The sequence below is a fragment of the Molothrus aeneus genome, chromosome 3, assembly GCF_037042795.1.
Source record: "Molothrus aeneus isolate 106 chromosome 3, BPBGC_Maene_1.0, whole genome shotgun sequence".
NCBI classification, from domain to species: Eukaryota; Metazoa; Chordata; class Aves; order Passeriformes; family Icteridae; genus Molothrus; species Molothrus aeneus.
This window is the reverse complement of record NC_089648.1, coordinates 12,628,410-12,647,132: the sequence shown is the minus strand read 5'-3', so window position 1 is coordinate 12,647,132 and position 18,723 is coordinate 12,628,410. Positions and strand designations below refer to the sequence as shown.

The following is an 18,723-nucleotide window of genomic DNA, read 5'->3' as shown; positions in this document are numbered from 1 at the left end:
CCGGCCCCGGCGGCGGTGCCAGAAGCGGTGCCGGCGGCGGGGGAGGGCGGGAGCGAGGGAAGGCGGCCGGGAAGGAGGAGGCGGTGGCGGCGGCGGCGGGGGGGCCGTGCTTGCTCGCGGTTGCCATGGGGAGCGGGAGGGCGGCGCCGCCGCCGCTGCGCAGGGAGCAGCTGCTCCCTGACACATCCCCCCGCTGCCATATTGTGTCCGCCGCCGGCCGCGCGGCTTCATGACCGCGGTGAGTGCCGCCCGCGCCCGCCGCCCCCGCGGCCCCACGCCTGCCCGCCCTGCCCCCGCGCCTCCCTCGGGTTTAGCTCTCGGCTTTCCCCTGGGTTTGGGGGGTGAGTTTTTTTTGTTCCCGACGCTCCGCGAGGGTTTCGTGGGGGAAGGGGGAAAGCGCGGGGAGTGTGGCGGCGGGTCCCGCTGGTGCCGGGGAAGCGGCGGGGGCGGGGGGGGCGGTGTGGCCGGTGTCCTCTCATTCCCCGCGTGGGGACAACGCGCGGAGGCGGCGCTTCCCCTCTCCAGCCGCTCCCGGTGCCGGTGCGTGGGAACGGGGGGGTCCCCGTGCACCCGCAGCTCCTCCTCCTCCCGGCGCGGCCCCGCGGAGGTTCCGCCCGCCCTCCCGCGGGGTGTACGCGGGTGACCCCCCCCCCCTCCTTCAGCGCTCCCGGAGTGGGGCCAGCCCGCGCTCCTTGCGCGCTTCCAGCTGCGGGGATGGAAAACGCGGCCGGCACCTGGGAGCGCGGCCCCGCCGTGCCCCTCGCCGCCGGGTCACCCCCGTCAGACCCAGGCGCTTCCTTCGGTGAAATAAAGACGCGTTCGGCCTCGTTCCGCCGCGCCCCGTTGTCCCCGGAGCGGCGGGAAGCCCCCAGGGATGTGCGGAGCGTCCGTGGCTTGCGGAGCTGAGGGCAGTGTGGGAGAGGAGCTCCGGGGTTCCCGCGTTTTGGGGTAAAATCCAGGAAACTGCTGGCGGAGTGCTCGGGGTCAGGCTGGGATCTGCACGTGGCCCTTCGGAGTTTTCCCATCTTTTTCGGGGTTTTTTGGTGAAGTTGGGCGATGAGTTGGTGGCGGCAGCAGCGGAGCAGCATCCCACTGCCTTCCTGCCTTGCTCCTGCTTGGACACACCGGCGGGCTTGCTGCTCAGGTTCTGTGGGAGCGGAAACTGCCTTTTGTTGGTGAGGGTTTGGATTATGACAGGGCCCAAACAAAGAGTAAAAGGAACAAAGAAATAAAATAAACCTTGAAGAGGAACTGATAAACTCATGTTCCTGCCGAGGTGCCTGCCTGTGGATGGATGCTGTGTTCTAAATGTGGAGTTAAACGTGCTGAATTATGGTAGACTTAAATGCTGAGAAAGCATTTTGATTAGCTTTGTGCCTAATCTATGAAATCAAGATAACTTTATATATAATTCACCACGTTTATATGCACACAGGCACTCTCCAGTTCTTGTTATTGGCGGGCTTACATTCAGATAAATTTAGTAATAGGTGGGTTGTAATATATTGACATATGAATCATTTAACTTCAGTTGTGTTTCTTGGATTGGGGTCTTTTTACCCCTCCTTAAAGTCTGGTGTGGTGCTACATCTATGCAAGAAAAATTCAGCTGCAGTTATCTTACGTCAGGAAACTTGAAGTAGTTTGAAGGTTGCTTGTTTTTTTTTTTTTTCCTTTCCTTGGCAGGTGCCTACTCACATTTCCCAAGCTCTGCAGAAGGCAGTCGGAGCTCTGTAGTAGCAATTAGTGCAGCCCAGGGCTCGACCTGATGAACTTAGCCGGGTGCCAGGGTGTGTTATCTCTGAGCTCAGCCACACTGCTGCAGCAGATCAGCTTCTGCTGGGGGCTCACTCGTGTCCAGCTGTGCCACTTAACTTTTGTAGAAATAGAGAGGAGGTGGTGATTCTCACTTTGTGTGTTTGAGTTGCCTGAAATACGTATAGGGCTTTTCTGTGCTTTCAGTATTTTTTGTTTGTTATCAGATGTGCCCATGAACTGAGCAGTGCTGCTGTGCACAGTGTCTACACTTGCAGACTGTGGTGGAGATGCTCTGTTGGCTGCACTGCAGGTCCTGAAGGGAGCTGGAAGCACTGGCCCTGTATCAATCCAGGCATGTGGATTACTGGAATAAAACTTGGTTGATGTCTTTGTTGGGAGTGTCTGGACCAGAGGATGAAATTGTGACCTGCTTTGGGGGTACTGCTGCTGGGGCTGTGCTGAAGGACCTCCTCAGGGATTTTTCAGCCCAGAAGTAAGGTATTTTTTGTCTAAAGGGGGCACTAGTTAAGGAGTGTGCTGCCTCAACAGCTCCAGCCCCCACAGAATTTCTGCTCGAGGAGCCTTTCAGTCTCCTCTAGAGAGCTTGGGATTGAGGGCACCAGCATTGCCAGCAACTCTCTGTGTCAGGACATGCCAGTCCAGTAAGTAATGGAGCAGCTAGAGGGGTGTGTAATGGTCCTGCTGAAGGAGAAGTACTGCCTGGCAAGTGAGTGGAGTGCCTTGGAAACAAGACAGAGGCTTAGGGACATATCAGGCTGATTTTTGCCATCTCTATTAACCACAGGCTGTGTTCCACTCAGTGCAATAGATTTGAAAACCTGACACGTTGAGCAAAAGCAAACCTTCCTGGTGAATGAGATAGTTTGGCATCTGAAGATGCTCTACATGGGTATGGTTCAAACTGGTGAGAAAGCCATGTGGTTCTCATGCAGAGCTGTTGGTTCCCATAACAGCAGCAGAATTTTTCATGTTGGTTTCTCTGGGGCTGTAATTCCCCCTTCCTGCTCTGTCAATTCCACCTTGCCTACTCATTGCTGGGGTTAAAAGGAGCTGGTATTTACGAGAGGAAGTACCCCAGGCTCTCAGAAGACTTTTTCCATGTGCAGGTTTGTGATACCTTATCAGAAAGAGCTGCACAGAGGGATTACAGCCAGCGAGGTGGCAGAAAGGATGGGCGCTGGGAGGAGTGATGGTGTGCCCACAGCCACTGCTGCCATGCATCTCTTGATGCTGTTCCCTGCTCTGGGATATTCTTACTGCACTGCTGTGGTGCAAAACAAGCTATGTGAAACACAGCTTTTCTTGCCTGGATGGATGGAAATGGATGGAAAGCAGGCTCTATTCTCCATAAGTAAATGGCTGTCAGCAGTCTCGATGAACACTCACAACCTTTTAGCAACTTCTGGGTTATTCCCTTTGGCTCCTTGAGCATTTGCTGTTCCTCCCCTCCTGCTAAACGAGTGCATTTTGTGTAAGGATGTCACTGCACTGCTGGTAACTTTTCCTGAGGGAAGTGGATGGAGGCAGTGAGTGCCTCATCCTGGTGTGCGTGTGCTGCCACTCCACCACTGAAATGGTGTTGGGCAACTTCCTGCAGCTTGGCGTGACTCACGGCAGAGCCCTGCTCTGCTCTTGACAAGTGCTTGCTTGCAAACCCTGTCCACATGAGGAGGCTCCCTGTGGCTGCATCTGGGGTGTCTCTTTCCAGATCCAATGGCTGCCTTGCCTTGCAGAGAGGACACAAGAGACCTTTGGGATGCTGCTTCACATTTTTCCTGGCTCGATCTTTATGTGTGATAGGTGTGTGTTTGTTCCCTGTCACATTGCACCCGCTGATTTGGTGATGGTGCTGGGTGATGGTGAGCTCTCCATCTCATCCTCACCACAGTGGGTATAGGCACCAGTTCCATGAGCTCTCCATCTCATCCTCACCATGCTGGGTAAAGGCACCAGTTCTGTGAGCTCTCCATCTCATCCTCACCGTGCTGGGTACAGGCACCAGTTCCGTGAGCTCTCCATCTCATCCTCACCGTGCTGGGTACAGGCACCAGTTCCATGAGCTCTCCATCTCATCCTCACCATGCTGGGTACAGGCACCAGTTCCATGAGCTCTCCATCTCATCCTCACCATGCTGGGTACAGGCACCAGTTCCATGAGCTCTCCATCTCATCCTCACCATGCTGGGTAAAGGCACCAGTTCCATGAGCTCTCCATCTCATCCTCACCATGCTGGGTAAAGGCACATAGTGATGTTCCATGGTGCTTCCAAAATGCAATTTAGGTCAGCAAGAAGAGACATCTCACAGTGCTTGGGTAATAAATCACATGGAATGGAAGAAGTACTGCCTGATGCCAGCCAGCATCTTTATGACCCTTGGTACTCTGCCTGCTCCCTGTAAAACACTATGGCTGTGGGAGCACGAGGTTGGGTCACTCCAGGCTGGGAGGGTGCTGTTGAGTGCTCAGTGCTGGCCTGTATGGTCAGCAGCTGGGAAACATGGCAGCTGTGTTTGGGGCAGGAATGCCCATTTTACTGAGTGGTTGCTCAGGGGCACCAGGACCATTTTAAGAGAAGCCTGTAATTTGTGCAGATAGGAATACTTACACTGAAAGTCAATGGTGTGGATTTTGACTTTTTTTTTTTTTTTGCTGAGTGCATTTAAATTGTTTTCCGGTTATGTTCAGACTAGACTTAGTGCTCCCTACATTTCCTCAAGGGTTGGAGAATGTTAGGGATTCCATTAAATTGACTACTGCAGGCATCAACACCCACCCCTACTCTTCTGCACACTCAGTCTTGGTGTCTTCTCTAAGGTTATATTCAGTGCATTCCTATCTTGCAGTTTGTCACTACTTTTAGTTTCCCAGTTTAAGTGTGGTCCCGTGCTTGCTTTCTTTTCAGCAGTGTCACTGGGTTTTTTGTGCTTAGATTTTGGGGCAAGTACATGGCTGCCTAAAAGCTGAGTACTGGATATGAAGAGAGCTCAGCACCTGGAAAAGTTTCATGAAGTAGAGCTGAAGGAGTGGGAGCTGGGAAGATGACTGGAAGAGTTTCATGAAGTAGAGCTGGAGGAGTGGGAGCTGAGAAGCTTCCTCCTAAGCAGCATCCACTCATTGTCCCTTGTCCTGTGGTGTGTGAGGATCATCCCCAGACCAGTTATCAGCCAGTTTGGTTTGGTTTAGGGATGTCAAGTAGTCAAAAGTAGGAGGGTTTTTTGTTTGCTTTCTTCTTTGTTTAAACAGAAAGCCAAATTCCACACTGGTGGGATAAAATTAAAAGCAAGTTGGCCAGGGAGGTCAGCACAGTGAAGAGCATTGCTTTGCCTTCCCTGGGCTCTGGAGGAAATCTTGCACTTTGTGAGCAGGAGCTGGGAAGCAGCAAGTGGGGACAGCTTTGCAGTCACCAAGTTGTACTGGTAATGTGGTTTTGTGATACAGCTCCAGTGGGGCTTTCCAGTTAAATCTTGCAAAAGGGTCACTTGGGGTGAAGCTTCAAGTTGTTGGTTTTCCACTGGAAATCAGGAGTTTTGGTACTTTAAAGGCAGAAAAGCTGTGTGGAAAAGATAGCTTTATGTTTTCTAGCATTGGTAAATTGGTACTGACACCAGCTGAAATGTAGCTATGTTCACTTCTGTTTCAAGAGGATGGTAGGGAAACACACAGAAAGGTTACCCTGGAAAGGGAATTAGCATCAGAATTATTTTGCAAGTCATTTGCTCAAATGGCTCACTTGTGAACATATCAGTGGTTTACATTTTCTTGCATTTTAGTCCACTTAGCAAGCACAGTATTGAATTTGAGGAGAATGACCTGTAAGCATCTCTTGAAAAGCTATTGGCTGTAAATAATTTTTCTTGAAAGCACTTATTTCCCTCCCCTCTCCTATTTGTGCCTTACCAAAGGTTTTTCTTAATAGTTAAATTTCACTGCTTGTTTGGCTTTCTTATTTTTTTAATATTATTTTCATGTCCCAATTTCTCTTTTAGACTGTTATTATGTGCATGTTTTAAATCTGAGGCACGGGGAGCCAGGTCCAACAGTGACTGCAGCCTTTGGAAAAGCTTCACATTTGCAAAGTCTCTGAAGACAGCAGTGGAATAAATGTTCCAGAGGCTCTGGGTCGTGTACAGGGTCTGGATGGGGTCAGGGCATGTCTGAGCTCACATATAATTTTCCTTTCAGATATTTGTAAACCCACTTATGTGTGTGCATATGTATGCATTCAATTAAAAAATGCAAACTTTAATGAAAAAAAGTTAGATGAAATCTTCCTCTTGCTCCCTGCCCCTTCCTGGGCTATGATAAGGGTTTGTTAATCCCTTCCCTATTGCAGGATTTCTTAAATTTTCTTTATATTGGACCTTTGAATTGGTTTTTGTTACTTTTTCCCCCACCCTGCCTTTAATTATATCACGTGGTGTGGGAGAACATTGACATGAGAGTTTTGGAAGTATTTCTGCAAATTCTGGAAAAGCTCTCTTCCTCTTTGAGCCCACTGATGCCAAGGTTCAAATGAAGCCCCTGAGCTTCTGGCTGGTCCAGAAGTTCTTTGGTTGATGGGTTTTATTTTCAGTCTGGATTTGAGAAGGTGTTAAGTGCCCTTTCTAATGTTTTTTTAAACCCATTATTTTTAATTTTCCTCAGCTTTGCAAGCCAGGAAGAGCAGGAAGGGCCCTGCCTGCTGCAGGTGCTGCCCCTGGGAGCATCTCTGTGTGTCCTTTGTCACCCAGGGGTTCATCTCTTCCACAGACACTGGGTCCCAGCTTGCTGAAGTCTGTGGCTGAGAGGTGCTTTTATCCTCAGAAGACTGTAATGCCTTTAGTTGTCTTGGATACGTGACATCATGTAGTGTTATAATCAAATATAGGCCTTTCTCAGGGCTGGGGGAGGGTCTCAGCTGACCTCCAGCAGGGCTGGGAGGTGTGCAGGGCATGGGCAGCCCCACACAAGGGAGATGATGGGGGGAAAGGTTGAATTAGTGGAGGGCAAAATGGTTTGGTGTCATCCTTTTAATGCTCCTGGTCAGGCAGATGGGTGCTTTTTATTGATGGGTTTGCATTAGTCGTGCCAGGGGTTTTTTGTTTGTTTGTTGGGGTTATTTTGTTTGTTGTTTTTGTTGGTTTTCTGTTGCTCTTCCCTCCAACATGCAAAGACTTGTAGCTGGTCCTGTGCTATGTGCCCAATGACTTGGAAGTTTATCCTCAGCTTGGGTAGGCGAGCAGTGCCAGTCATTTATCTGTCTAATTCTTGGGCTGTTTTGACAACACATATTGATGTATTTGAGTCAGGACAAGCCCTGATGCGTGTTGTAGATGCAAGGGAATATGAAAAATCAATAGAGGAGTTTGCTACTGGAGTAGTTGTTTGCATGCAAAAGCAGATACCAATTGTCTTAAATCCTCTCACAGAGCCTGTTTGTGTTGGGACAGAAGTTGGGTGTAAAGCACAACTGCCTGGCTCTGTAACTAAGGGTGCACACCCCGAGCTTGGTGTGCAAAGAGTGGGTGCAGAGCTGCTGTCATTAAGTGTGATATGGCTGAAAATCTTTTTTCCTGGATTAAAATTATGTTCCACTCTTCAGACTTGGGCAATGCACGGTAAGATTTTATTTTTATTTTTATTTTTATTTTTATTTTTATTTTTATTTTTATTTTTATTTTTATTTTTATTTTTAAACCTGGAGGGAAATCACTGCACTGTTGGCAGGCTCCAGGTCTTCCCACTATTAGCAGAGGTGACCTAGTTGCTTGGCTGGTCCTGCAGAAACAAAAAGGTGCATTTAGTTGTGGAGAAGGTTGTCCTAACCTGGGGCACTGATGCTGTGCAGGTGCCAAAAGGGCACCTTTCATCTGATGCCACTGTAAAGAAGGATCAAGCAGCAAGAGCAGCTCTGTTTTCATGCTAACTTGGTGTGGACAGGGCTGTGGCACCCTCTGACAAAAAGGCTGAATTCTTTTTTGCCAGTTCAGTGAGTCCAAGTGTGGTGGCCACTGAAATGATACCTGCACACTTACACCTGCAATGCTGCTGAGTTTGGAGGAGGTCACCTTTGGTGGGATGGTGTCATCTGCCATAGCTTTGTCCTTTTGGCCTGGATTCTGCTGGAGCTGAGACTTCTCCCAAGAAGGGCTGCTGCAAAGTAAACATGCTTCCCTGCTTTCCTGAGGATCTGCTCAAGTGGACTTCCAGTTTCATTACATGGTTGGCCTTTATTAAAGCAGCTTTGTCTTCATTAAGTGCTCACACATCAAAGCTTTTGCTCCTGTGGCAGAACATAGCAATGCTGAAGTTCTTCCATCAAAATTCAGTCATAGCTGGGGTCTTTGTGGGAGCACACAAACCTGGTTTAACCCAGGTGTGCTCTGCTAGGCTGAGGACCTGTCAGTGCTCATCACCTTTCCCAAACTTAGCTCTCCAGTGAGTTTGAGAGAAGGCTGCAAAGAATATTACCTTTTCTTGAGGTATGGAGTCTCCTCTCATCTGTTTGTGCTTCTCTGGGCTGCTGCCTTGGTACACTGCAGCCTTAGTCAGCCTCTTCAGACCTGGGCTCTGCTGCTTGGGTCATGAGTGCTCTGGAGGAGCAGGTCTTCACTGGGCTCTGGGTGCTGGACTGGCATGGATTAGCAGGGAGGTCTGCTCCTGGCTTTTATGTGATGCCAAAAATCAGACTGCTGGAAGAAGGTTGTGTCTCTCACCTCTTTTCTGATGCATCCTAACTTTTATTTGAGCAGCCTCAGTTGACTTGGCAGCCTTTTAATCTTCTTACCCTGGAATCATAGTCCTCTGTCTGTAATTACCAATGCAAGATGATGTGCACCTCCATTGTGAGGAGCATTTGAGAAGTGAATGCTTTGTTTGGCCTTTCTTTTCAAGGTACCAACAGGAGATAGATCCTTGAGTTCCTTAGGATTGGGATGCATGAGGCTCTGCTTCCAGCTGGAAGTGTTAGTACCAGTGAAGAGCAGTGTGCTGTGTCACTCTGTACTCACTGGTAGGGTAAAGCACATGGGCAGAGCACAAACTCTTGCATGTTTTTCAGAGGTGTGCTTAAATCATATTGATTTTGCATTTGCCTGGCTGGAGGTTGCCTTCTTGGCTCTGCTTACAGGGCTGGGGCTGTCCCCATGGGAATTATCAAAACATCTGCACTGGAGAGCTGCTGCTGTGCTCTTTCCTTCTCACACTTTGCTCTCCTTGCTCTTACTGTGGTTTTTCTGCAGGGCCATCCCTGAGCACAAAGCTCTGCCAGCTTACAGCAGAGATGGTTTGGTGGATTCCATGACCCATGTAAACCATTAGACCCCAAATATTGGAAGTAATCTTGAAAATGGCATCTTGGAAGCTGTGTTCTCACAGTTGTGCCTGTTTATAGGCAGTCAGAACACACATGGAGAAAAAAATTGTGGATTTTGGATGTCAATTAAGGGTCTCTGTGAATGAAGAGGGGTTTTGGACTTGTGTGCCTTCAGGTATGCTCCAGTGGCATTAGTGTTGCTCCTGTGATTTTATTTTTTCTTATTTATTAGTTGATAATAGTCTAATATGGCCTTTATGCCATTCTAGAAAAAAGAAATTAATTTATGATATGTTCATGTAGGAGGTGTGTGAGGTGGTGAACTAGGGAAAGAAGGTAATGAGATGTGGATTTTTGTAATGCATCTAAGAAATGTGACACTAACCTATATTATTTACTTTTTATAATATTTATAACTTTATAATATTTAATAATATTATTTATGTTACCTGCAAATAATTTTTATTTTCATGTAGGGCATTAGATATGCTAATGATTCTCTTCTATAATACAGTAGCATGCAAACAAATAGCGCATTGACACCACAAAGTCTTCCTGGTTATAAGTGCCAGTTTCATCAGTTGTTCTATTTTTTCCCTTATATTTTTGAGAAGACTGAGTGTGCCCAGGCCATTTTTGTGTTGAAAGCAGACTTCACTGCCCCCTTTCCCCTAAGAAAAGAATACAGTGACCTCAGACTTGCATGTGTGTGTCAGCATGTGTGTGCTCTTGATCTGCCACGCTGACGGAAGATTTGTAAAGGGAGATTTCGTGCAACATGAACCGGGAGCTAAAATTACCAAAACACGGCTGGGAGGTGTAAGCTCCTGTGTAGCTGCCTAAAGAGGTGCTCAACCAGGGGGCAAAGTTAATGATTAGAAAGAGAACAGAGCAGCTCACGTTGCAGCAGAGTTGGGGTTTGTCTCACTGTATGAATTTTATCACTAGCTCTTTGTTTGGCTTGTTGTTTTTTTTTAATTTAAGAAAGGATGAAGAAGTGACATGAGCATATGTATATATGGCTGTGTTTAAAGGCAGCCATCTCTGACTGCCAATATGAATCTGCTCTGGTGCCTTGGGGGAGAAGTAAATCATAGGGAGAGCAAAGCTATTTTTGACCAGCTATTTGAGCAGCTCACTTTGCTTTAATTTTTTTTCTTTTTATAATACTGACTGAGCTGGTAGTTAATCATACCCATCCGTGCACTTAATAGAAATAAGAAACATAAGGTGAAAAATTTATGCATGTTTTCCAACACTGCTACTGGTAAGCATCAGTCCAGGTGCTGTTGTCAACACAGCTTTGCAATAGCTGGTGCAAGAGTGCATGAGCAGATGAAGAGAGAAACAAAAATTGCTGGTGGAAACACTGTGTGTTTCCTGGGGGAGATACAAATTCTGCACCTCATGACTGCCTGGCACCAGGCAGGGGCTGGCAGGGTTGGGATGGATTATCCTGTTGCCTTTCTGTGTCACTCCTCCATTGCAGATATTGCTCCCCTTCTCCAAAACAAGGGGGCTGGGCAGTGTTCTGCCAGGGACATGGTGAGGCTCCAGGCTGGAGCTGGCTGGGCCTGGGGCTGGCACAGCCAGGCAGTGGGCCCTTGGTAGGAGGAGATGCAAGAGCAAGGAGACAAGTGTTTACTGCAAACTGGGGTAAGAAAACGTGCAGTAACTGTGTAGAGCTGTCTGGTGAGATGTGATATGGAAACTGTCCTCATCTTGAGCTCTGGCACTGGGAGCTGGAGCATGAAGCCAGAATGATAGTGCTTACAGGGACAGGGAACTGGAATGGGGTTTGGGTTTTTCTTTGCTTGTTTTGTTGGATCTTTTTACAGTTAATACAAACCTCAGCTTTGCGCTGTGCTATTTACAACTATGAGCTGCATCCATGGTTGGAGTGTCTTATGTCTGTAGGGTACATGTGTGTGTGCAAGTACACCCCCCAAATCTGTACAGTGCTCACATCAGCAGGAAGAAAACTGCTGTTCCCATAACACAGTTTGCTAGAAGACCCCTTTTGAAACTCTACAGGCAAGGTGGTGTCTGTTGATGTAATGCCTCCAAAGCATGGGTGGCCTGTTAGACCTTGCATTGAGTGGCAGTGTTTTAAAGATAATAATGTTATGATTAGGGTTTTAGTGTTTTGTTGTTCTAGGACTTTTTTATCTAAGTGGTGAGCCATTGCTCCTGCAGATCTGAGCTGCCACCCCCAGTGGTTGGTCCCTTCCTCTTGAGAATTGGTCCCAGCACTCTCTGCTCTGCAGGGAAGCCCAGGTTAGGGCAGCAAGCCCTTGCAGGAGGGCAGAAAGGTCTTGTGGACCCAGGCAGCTCTGTGGGACACAAGTGATGAACAGATAGGCTGGCCAGATCTTCCCCTGGTAGAAACAGGCAGCAGCACTTGAGAATGACTGTGAGTTGTAGGGGTTATAAAGATTTCATTGGCACTGAGACCACAAATAGACTTTTTCTGATTTAAGTTTTGCAATTCCTTTTTCACTATTTGGACACCAAAGGCAAACGCTTCTAATCAGGGTCAGTTTACAATATAATGGGTAACTTAAGAGTTAGTGTGACATCTGAATGGATTAGATCCTACCTGTTAAGGTTTTTTCCAGGTTTCAGGTGTTGACATGAAAATAGCTATTATTTCTGTGTCTGAATTGGTGTTTCTAGATAGATACAGCCGTTTCCAAGTGCTACTCATAAGCTCTGCTTATAAACCAAGGGGAGTTTATGCTCATGAATTTACTGGGAGGCTCCTGTTGGGCCCTGGCTCTCACCAGTGGCTTCAGCGTTCGTGCACAGCATGGGGATGGTGCAGCCCCGTGCTTGGGTTTGGTGGGCTCCTGCTGAGCGTGCCTGTGGTAGTTTGCAATGATTTCTGACCACCTCCTTTGTTGCAGACCAATCAAGCTAAATGGGTCCAGTCACTGGGATGACTCCGGATAAGAAAGCTGAAACGCCGGGAGCAGAAAAAGCCGCGGGACTACGGCAGTGCCATGGGATGGGCAGCCTGCCCGACACGGGCCACGCCGGCAAGCCAAAGGCCACCGTGGTGGACAGAGATTCAGCAGACGATGAGCTCACAAATTTGAACTGGCTGCACGAAAGTACTAACCTGCTAACAAACTTCAGCCTCGGCAGCGAGGGCCTTCCCATTGTTAGCCCCTTGTACGACATCGAGGGGGACAGCGTGCCATCCTTCTCACCATCCTGCTACCAGAACCCTGAGAAAAAATCCTCCACTTCCAAACCCCCTTACTCTTTCAGCCTTCTCATTTACATGGCAATTGAGCAGTCCCCCAACAAGAGCTTGCCAGTCAAGGAAATCTACAGCTGGATCCTGGAGCGCTTCCCCTACTTTGCCACGGCCCCCACTGGCTGGAAGAACTCGGTCCGACACAACCTCTCCTTGAACAAGTGTTTCCGAAAGGTGGAGAAAAGCCATGGCAAGGTGAGACCCGGCAGGAGGGAGGTGGAGCAGGTTGGAAAATCAGGGAGAAATGGAGAAGGTTCTGTTGTTCTTGAGCACAGTTTAGTTTGGGTTGTTTCCACCCCACCGTGTCCTCTTTACACTTTATTTGCAGATGGGGGTGCTTTGGAAATGCTGCTTCTGTGGAATCACAGGATGACAAAAGGCACTGGGTTTTGTTATTTATTGTTCACCTAGGTACACCCAGCTGTGGTGCATCCTTTTAAAATGTGGCACACATACAATTGCAAAGGACTCTTGTTTCCATTTACTTAAAATTTTATTAGCCTGCAATAACCAGCCTGAAATTTCAGATAACTCTCTGAGGATTTCTTCTTGAGGAGGCCTCTTAAAGTAGTGCTTTCTCTATTTCCCAGTGCTGAAATTCTGGGGTATGTTCTTCCTTCCCTGCTTTTCCAGCATGGCCATGGCTACAGTTGCACTGGCAAGCAGAGCAGATTATGGGATGCCAACCAGCTTCCCTGCTTGGCTAGCAGGGATGTTGCCCCTCTGGGTGCAGATGCGGTCCCCTGCAAGGTGCCCTTGCTTGTGGGCACACTGGATGTGCATGGTTGAGTGTTCCTCAGTCCAACAGCTTTCTCAGATATTAAATTGACTCTTCCACTTGTGATCTCCTGTTACACTTAGCACAGCTCTAGCTTTCCAATAACTATATTAATTCCTGCATTTAATGGACTGTAATGCTTTAACATCTGTCATAAGATAAGATGTGCATCTCTGTGTGGTGCACACACGCACTTTTTAAAGTCAAGGATGCTCTTTTCTGTACAAGGTCTTTCTTCTGATTTATATGATTTTACTAGTGACTTTCTTCCTCCCTCTCTCATTCCCCATTGTGTTCCTCAAAGAGCTGGCTGTGACTTAAATAAACTAACAAACCACATACTGACAGTCAACAAACAAGTCCTGTGCTTGGAGGTCAGGCTCGGTGGTAGCAGGCTTGCAGAAATGCCTGCAATGCTTGGAGTGCTTGACAGTTTCTCACTGTAGAGAGGGGTCCTGGAGCTGAGTGGGCACTGGGGAGGACTGCCTTGTACCCCACTGCTTCTCAATATTCCTGCTTCTGCATTAAATTGTTAGGGTGTTGTCACAAGCAGCAGCTTTGCCCTGAAAAAAAAGTGACTTTTTATTACAATGTGGCAAGTCCATTAACTACCCCAGTGCTGAATCCTGCTGAGTGTTAGGATGGGCTCTTAACGTGGCTCAAGGTGCTGTAATGGGGTAACTGAGATGCTCAAGTGTGCCTGTGTAGAGGACTGGATCTGAGCAGGGACCACACACTGCTTTAGGTGCCAGAAGTGCTGTTAAAGGCCTGGGTGGCTCTGTCCAAGGAGGGTGGCATGAGTTTCAGAAAAATTAGGGCAGGAAAGGGCAATCTAAACTTGTACGAGTTCCTTCTGTCTGTGGATCTGCCCTTAAATGCTCTGATGTTTTCATGGGTTAGGGAGCTACCAGTCAGACTTGTTGTCTTGGCATTTGGGTGGCAGGAGCTTGACACTGCCTGGTCCCCTGCTTACCCTGGCATCTCCATGGGTATTGCTGGGCTCAGAGGATGGCTTGCTGCTAGATGTGACATCTCTAGTAGGAAGAGCAAAATGCAGACTATCTCCCTCTGCTACCAGCAAGGTGATGCTGATGTGCTCTGTCAGTGGTTTCCCAGGGCTCCAGAAACTGCACAGCTCTGTAATTCTAAAGAACAGAAACTGTGCTTACCAAAAAATACCACCCCAGAAAAGCCCCTCCTGAAACTTTGCTGAAGCTTCCTCATTTCCAGCAAACAGCAGTTCAGTCTTTACCCTCTGCCCCCCTAGAAAAGGACCAGATGAGGGTACTGCTCCAAATTCTTCCTGCAAAATAACTCTATGGCACACAGCAGCATGCCTGGACCTCGTGGGAGTTGATCTGGCAGGTAAAGGAAATGCTGCAGACCCCTTTGGATGAGCTCCTCAGGTGTCACTTCTTGGAGCAAGCAGCAGCTGCTCACAAGCTCATTGTGCTGATCCTGTTGCATGTAACCATGTGCTAGCCATGCCTCTGGGTGCTTCCCTGGAAGGGCAAGATAATTTTGTATTTTTTCCATTTTTTTTCTTTGTTGATGGCATTTTGTACTTCAAAGGGAGCAGACAATCAGCTTCCTTCTATGCCAAGTGCCTATGGAAGCAGAAAAGTCCATGGCATGTTGTATCAGAGGAGCCTGGTTTATTTGCTAACATCAGGAATGAAGGGTTTTACAGCCTTTCAAATGAACCTGAGCTCTAAGATGTCTGACAGTAGGGGATGGATGCTCTGTGCCCCTGCATCCCAGGGCAGGCTCTACTCTCTGACACCTCCCTGGCTATTGCTGCTGGCTGTCAGCTGTGAAATCATCTCTTTGAGGTCAGGTGGCAAAAGAAGGATGAGTCCATCCTCATCTTTGCCATAATGCTGATATTTTGTTTTGGATTGGAAGTGCATATTGAAGGACAGCTGTTTTTTTTCCCCACTTCCCCCCCTGAGCTGGCGCTGCAGGGCAATTTCAGGACTCTTGCCCTGGACTCATTTTGGCTGGTGCTGAGCTGGAAGGGTTGCTGCAGGAGCCTGCTTGCTGTGCCCTGATGGCTCTGGGCATCGTCCACAAGGCCCTGCTGGAGCAGATCTGAGCAGACCACCCAAGGTACAAAGAGGTGACCCCTCAGCACCAGCTCCCTTGTTCTGCAGAGCTCTTCCCACCAGACTGTGCCCCATCATGTTGCAGCTGTAGCTCTGGATGGCCATAGCTGTGGTTGTGATTGTTCTGTGTGTGCATTTGCATCAGCCAGCTAAATACCTGCAGCCTGCAGGGCTTCAGGGGTCCAGGACAGCATCCAACAGAGACTGGGGGAAGACTGTCCTTGCTTGGACCACTGGAAAAAATTACATGTTGTGTTTTTCTTTTAATGAGTGGTGCTGAAGGGAAAGTGCCTTGAGATGCCTCATGAGCCAGTGTTGCAGTCAACAGGAGGAACTTCTCATGCCATGGGATCAGGATGAATGGATATCATCACCCTGCAAAATAACATTGCCTGTTCTGTGTGCACATAGCACACTGCTGCTGTACCTAAGTGGTGTGTCAAGGTGACAGACCCATGAGCTGCAACACCTTTTCTTTTAGAGCTGCAGTAGAGAAGATTTGTGCCATCAGCCAGGCAGATGAGATTCCCAGTGGGTCTCTGGTAATGGGGATGATGAACATCAAGGGGGTGATGCTGGAGCAGTCCCAGGGACACCTTCTTGCCTTGCAGTGTTGCTGCTGTGGCCCTGGTGCCCCTGAAGATGGGGAGGTGTGATTGTGAGTCAGTGATGCTCAGAAGATACAGCTGAAGCTCCTTGCATCTTAAGCACTGTCGTGCTGCCTTGGGCTTGGGAGAAAGGCGCCTACGCTGTGACGTTGCTTTTTTTGAGGGAGCAGCATCTGATCTACAGCACAGGAGGACCTCAAGTGAAAAGGGGTTTGGGGCTGAAAGCCATGGAGAGTCTCCTTGCTCTTTGCTTAGATTTGTTTTTATGATTATGGCATTGGGAGTTATTAATTAATTGATGCTGAGGAGAAAAGGTGTGAGGAGGCAGGATCAGCATCCACATCAAACATTAATTTGGCAGGCCCCTGCTTGCATGGATGTGGCCCTGTCACTGTTTTTTTCTAGAGGCTGGGGGTTACAGGGCTTGAATATCTTCAACAGACATCCTTTTCTTGGTAAATATCTGGTTTAGGCATTTGTGGTAGGCTATTTTTTTTGTCAAGAGATGGTGATAAACAACCTGTAGCTTTTCAAGTATTTGGGCAAGGAGCAGGGCAGGTCCCATCCATAAGCCTGTGAAGACAGGAGAGAGATGCCTTTTCTGTGATAAACCTTTTGGTGGATGTATTTTATACCTCCTTGCACACAGACATTATTTTCCAGTGGTTCACCTTGCTCAGGTGTGGATGCAGCTGGTGACCACTGTCCATCCCTGATGGAGCTAGGACTGCTCCCAGGTGTGAAGCTGATGGAGAGCTCTCTGCAGCATGGGGACATGGGCCTGCAGGGAGCCTGAGCCACCGGCACCAGCTGAGCTGCTCTGCTTTGGTCGTTCCTCAGAGTGGTGGGGTGGTGGTAAAGGATAAGGCTGGATCATGGGAGGCATTTTGTCTCCAGCCCACATTTCTGTAATCCAGCTCTGAAATGCTGGGGGCTGGAAACTTACTGTCTTTACAAAATAGCTCCAATACTTTAAAATGCAGGAATTCTTTTCTTTCCTTTATTTTTGCCTAGATAAAATCCTGCAAGTCAAATTAGAAACATTAGAAAGATGCAGAAGAGGTGATAGACCAAAAACTAATCTCAGAACTATATGATTGCCCCTGTTTTGAGTTGCAGAGTAAGAAGAGCCTGGTGGCCTCTTTCCACTGACTCTGGAGGGATTTTTCTCTAGATCTTAAGTACAAGTTACACCTACATTTCATTCCAACACTTGCCTCACTGTTGAAGTGAAATACTAACCTCCAAAGGCAGTTTAGCATTTTAGAGTGTCCTGAATTAGTCCTTGCTAGAAATGGCACAGTCTGTTCTGGCTTGTTTTGAAGCTGGATATTGGTTCTGTGGCATTTCCAGCTCCAGCTGTGGCAGGCTGTTCCCTGGCATGTGACACTTGATTTGAGACCTGGGCTGGACTTCTGCCCCTGTCTTTGCTAAGCAGAGGGTGCAAGCAAAGCACAGGAACATCTCCATCATCTCTTCAGCTCAATGTCTACTTTTAGCATCTCCAAAGGTGGGTGGAAGTGTGGTTTCACATTACACATGACCCAAAGGAGGAGTCACCCTGTTTACTGCCTGTTGCATTGGATCTGTCAGTATCTGGATGGCTTCAGGGTGTGCCCAGGTTCAGCTTGCTGTTGCAATACCCACCCAAAATCCTTGTGTTATGTTGTCAGGGCAGCAAACTGGAGGAGTACCTTGCTGGAAAGATCAAAGAGGGAAACTAACCCCCAGCAGCTGAACTGAATGAGGCATGAAGCAAAAGTGCTCACCTAAAGTAGCAGATAAGGTAGCAGATAAACAGTGTAGAGAAGTGGTTTGCTGCTTAGGGGACATCCTGCTGCTCCCTGGGGGCAACAACCTCCAAACTGTGAAAGGGAGGGGGGGAAAAAAAAAGCCAGTTGGGCATGGTTGTGGTACTGGGGAAAAAAAGGGGTCTGGGAGAAGTAAAAAATCAGGATGTAAGTCTGTCAGTGAGATGATGGATAGGGCCAGTTGGGAAGATGCCTCCTGTTAGTATCTAGGTGGTTAAATCATCCTGCCAGCCACCATGGCTGTTTGTTAATTATAAGTAAGCTTCTTGATAAGTATCTTACAGGCTGTGCTCAGTTTTAGCATGAAAAGGTAAGTATAAGGAAGAGTCAGATTAAAAAAAATAACTTGGAGATGCAGCAGCTCAGAGATCTTTGTTAAAGGCAGTGGCTTTAGCTGCAATTGCAGTTGCATCTCTTTCTTAGCTGGGGCTCTGCCTGGCTTGATTTTTCTCTCTTGATAGCAAGGTATTTCCTCCTCTCAGAAAACCCCTGTAACTTAAATAGAACCACAGCCTTACATACTTTGTAAGTCCTTTTTAGTCTGGGGTAAATCATGGGGCATCCATCCATAAATTGGAATTATTGTCCCCCATGAGTCTGGCAGGAGGAGGCCAGCTGGCCACTGTGGGCTCACAGGAGCTTCTCCATGAAGTTTGGGTTTCTGCTCTGAAATTTAGCCCCCAAAAATCCTTTAGAAGGATCTTACTATTCAGGTGTACAGCTGCTCCATCCTTCAGCCATGTACATTTCCATTTCTGTAGCATCTGTTTTCCCCAAAAAATGTGGCGCTGCTACGTGCAGAGCTTCTAGCTCATCTGTCAGGTCAGTGATTATAGAATTTCTATTTTAGAATAGAACTATTTAATTAAGTTGCAAGAAGTAGCAGGCTCAAAAAAATAGGTTCTTTATTTAGTAAATTCGTGAAGAAAGCTTTGGGACAAGCAAGAGGTGCTTTATCTTCCTTAAGTTTCAATATACCAAATTTAATATCAAGAATGACTAGCACAGGGGTGCTTACATTGTGCATCAAAAATATATTCATTAGGTGTTCAGATTCTGAGAAAGTGAAAATAATCTATTTTGTA

The 18,723-nt window shown here is 47.8% G+C and overlaps 1 protein-coding gene across 1 annotated transcript in view; it reads left to right on the top strand.

Annotated features, from left to right (window-relative positions):
- The first annotated feature begins 219 nt into the window (after positions 1–219).
- Positions 220–18,723, top strand: part of FOXN2 (forkhead box N2) — a 30,279-nt gene continuing 11,775 nt past the window's right edge. The window contains exons 1-2 of the mRNA XM_066546291.1: positions 220–238; positions 11,981–12,531. Coding sequence (XP_066402388.1) covers positions 11,995–12,531 — 537 coding nt within the window. The 5' untranslated portion in view covers positions 220–238; positions 11,981–11,994. The remainder of the gene's footprint in view (positions 239–11,980; positions 12,532–18,723) is intronic.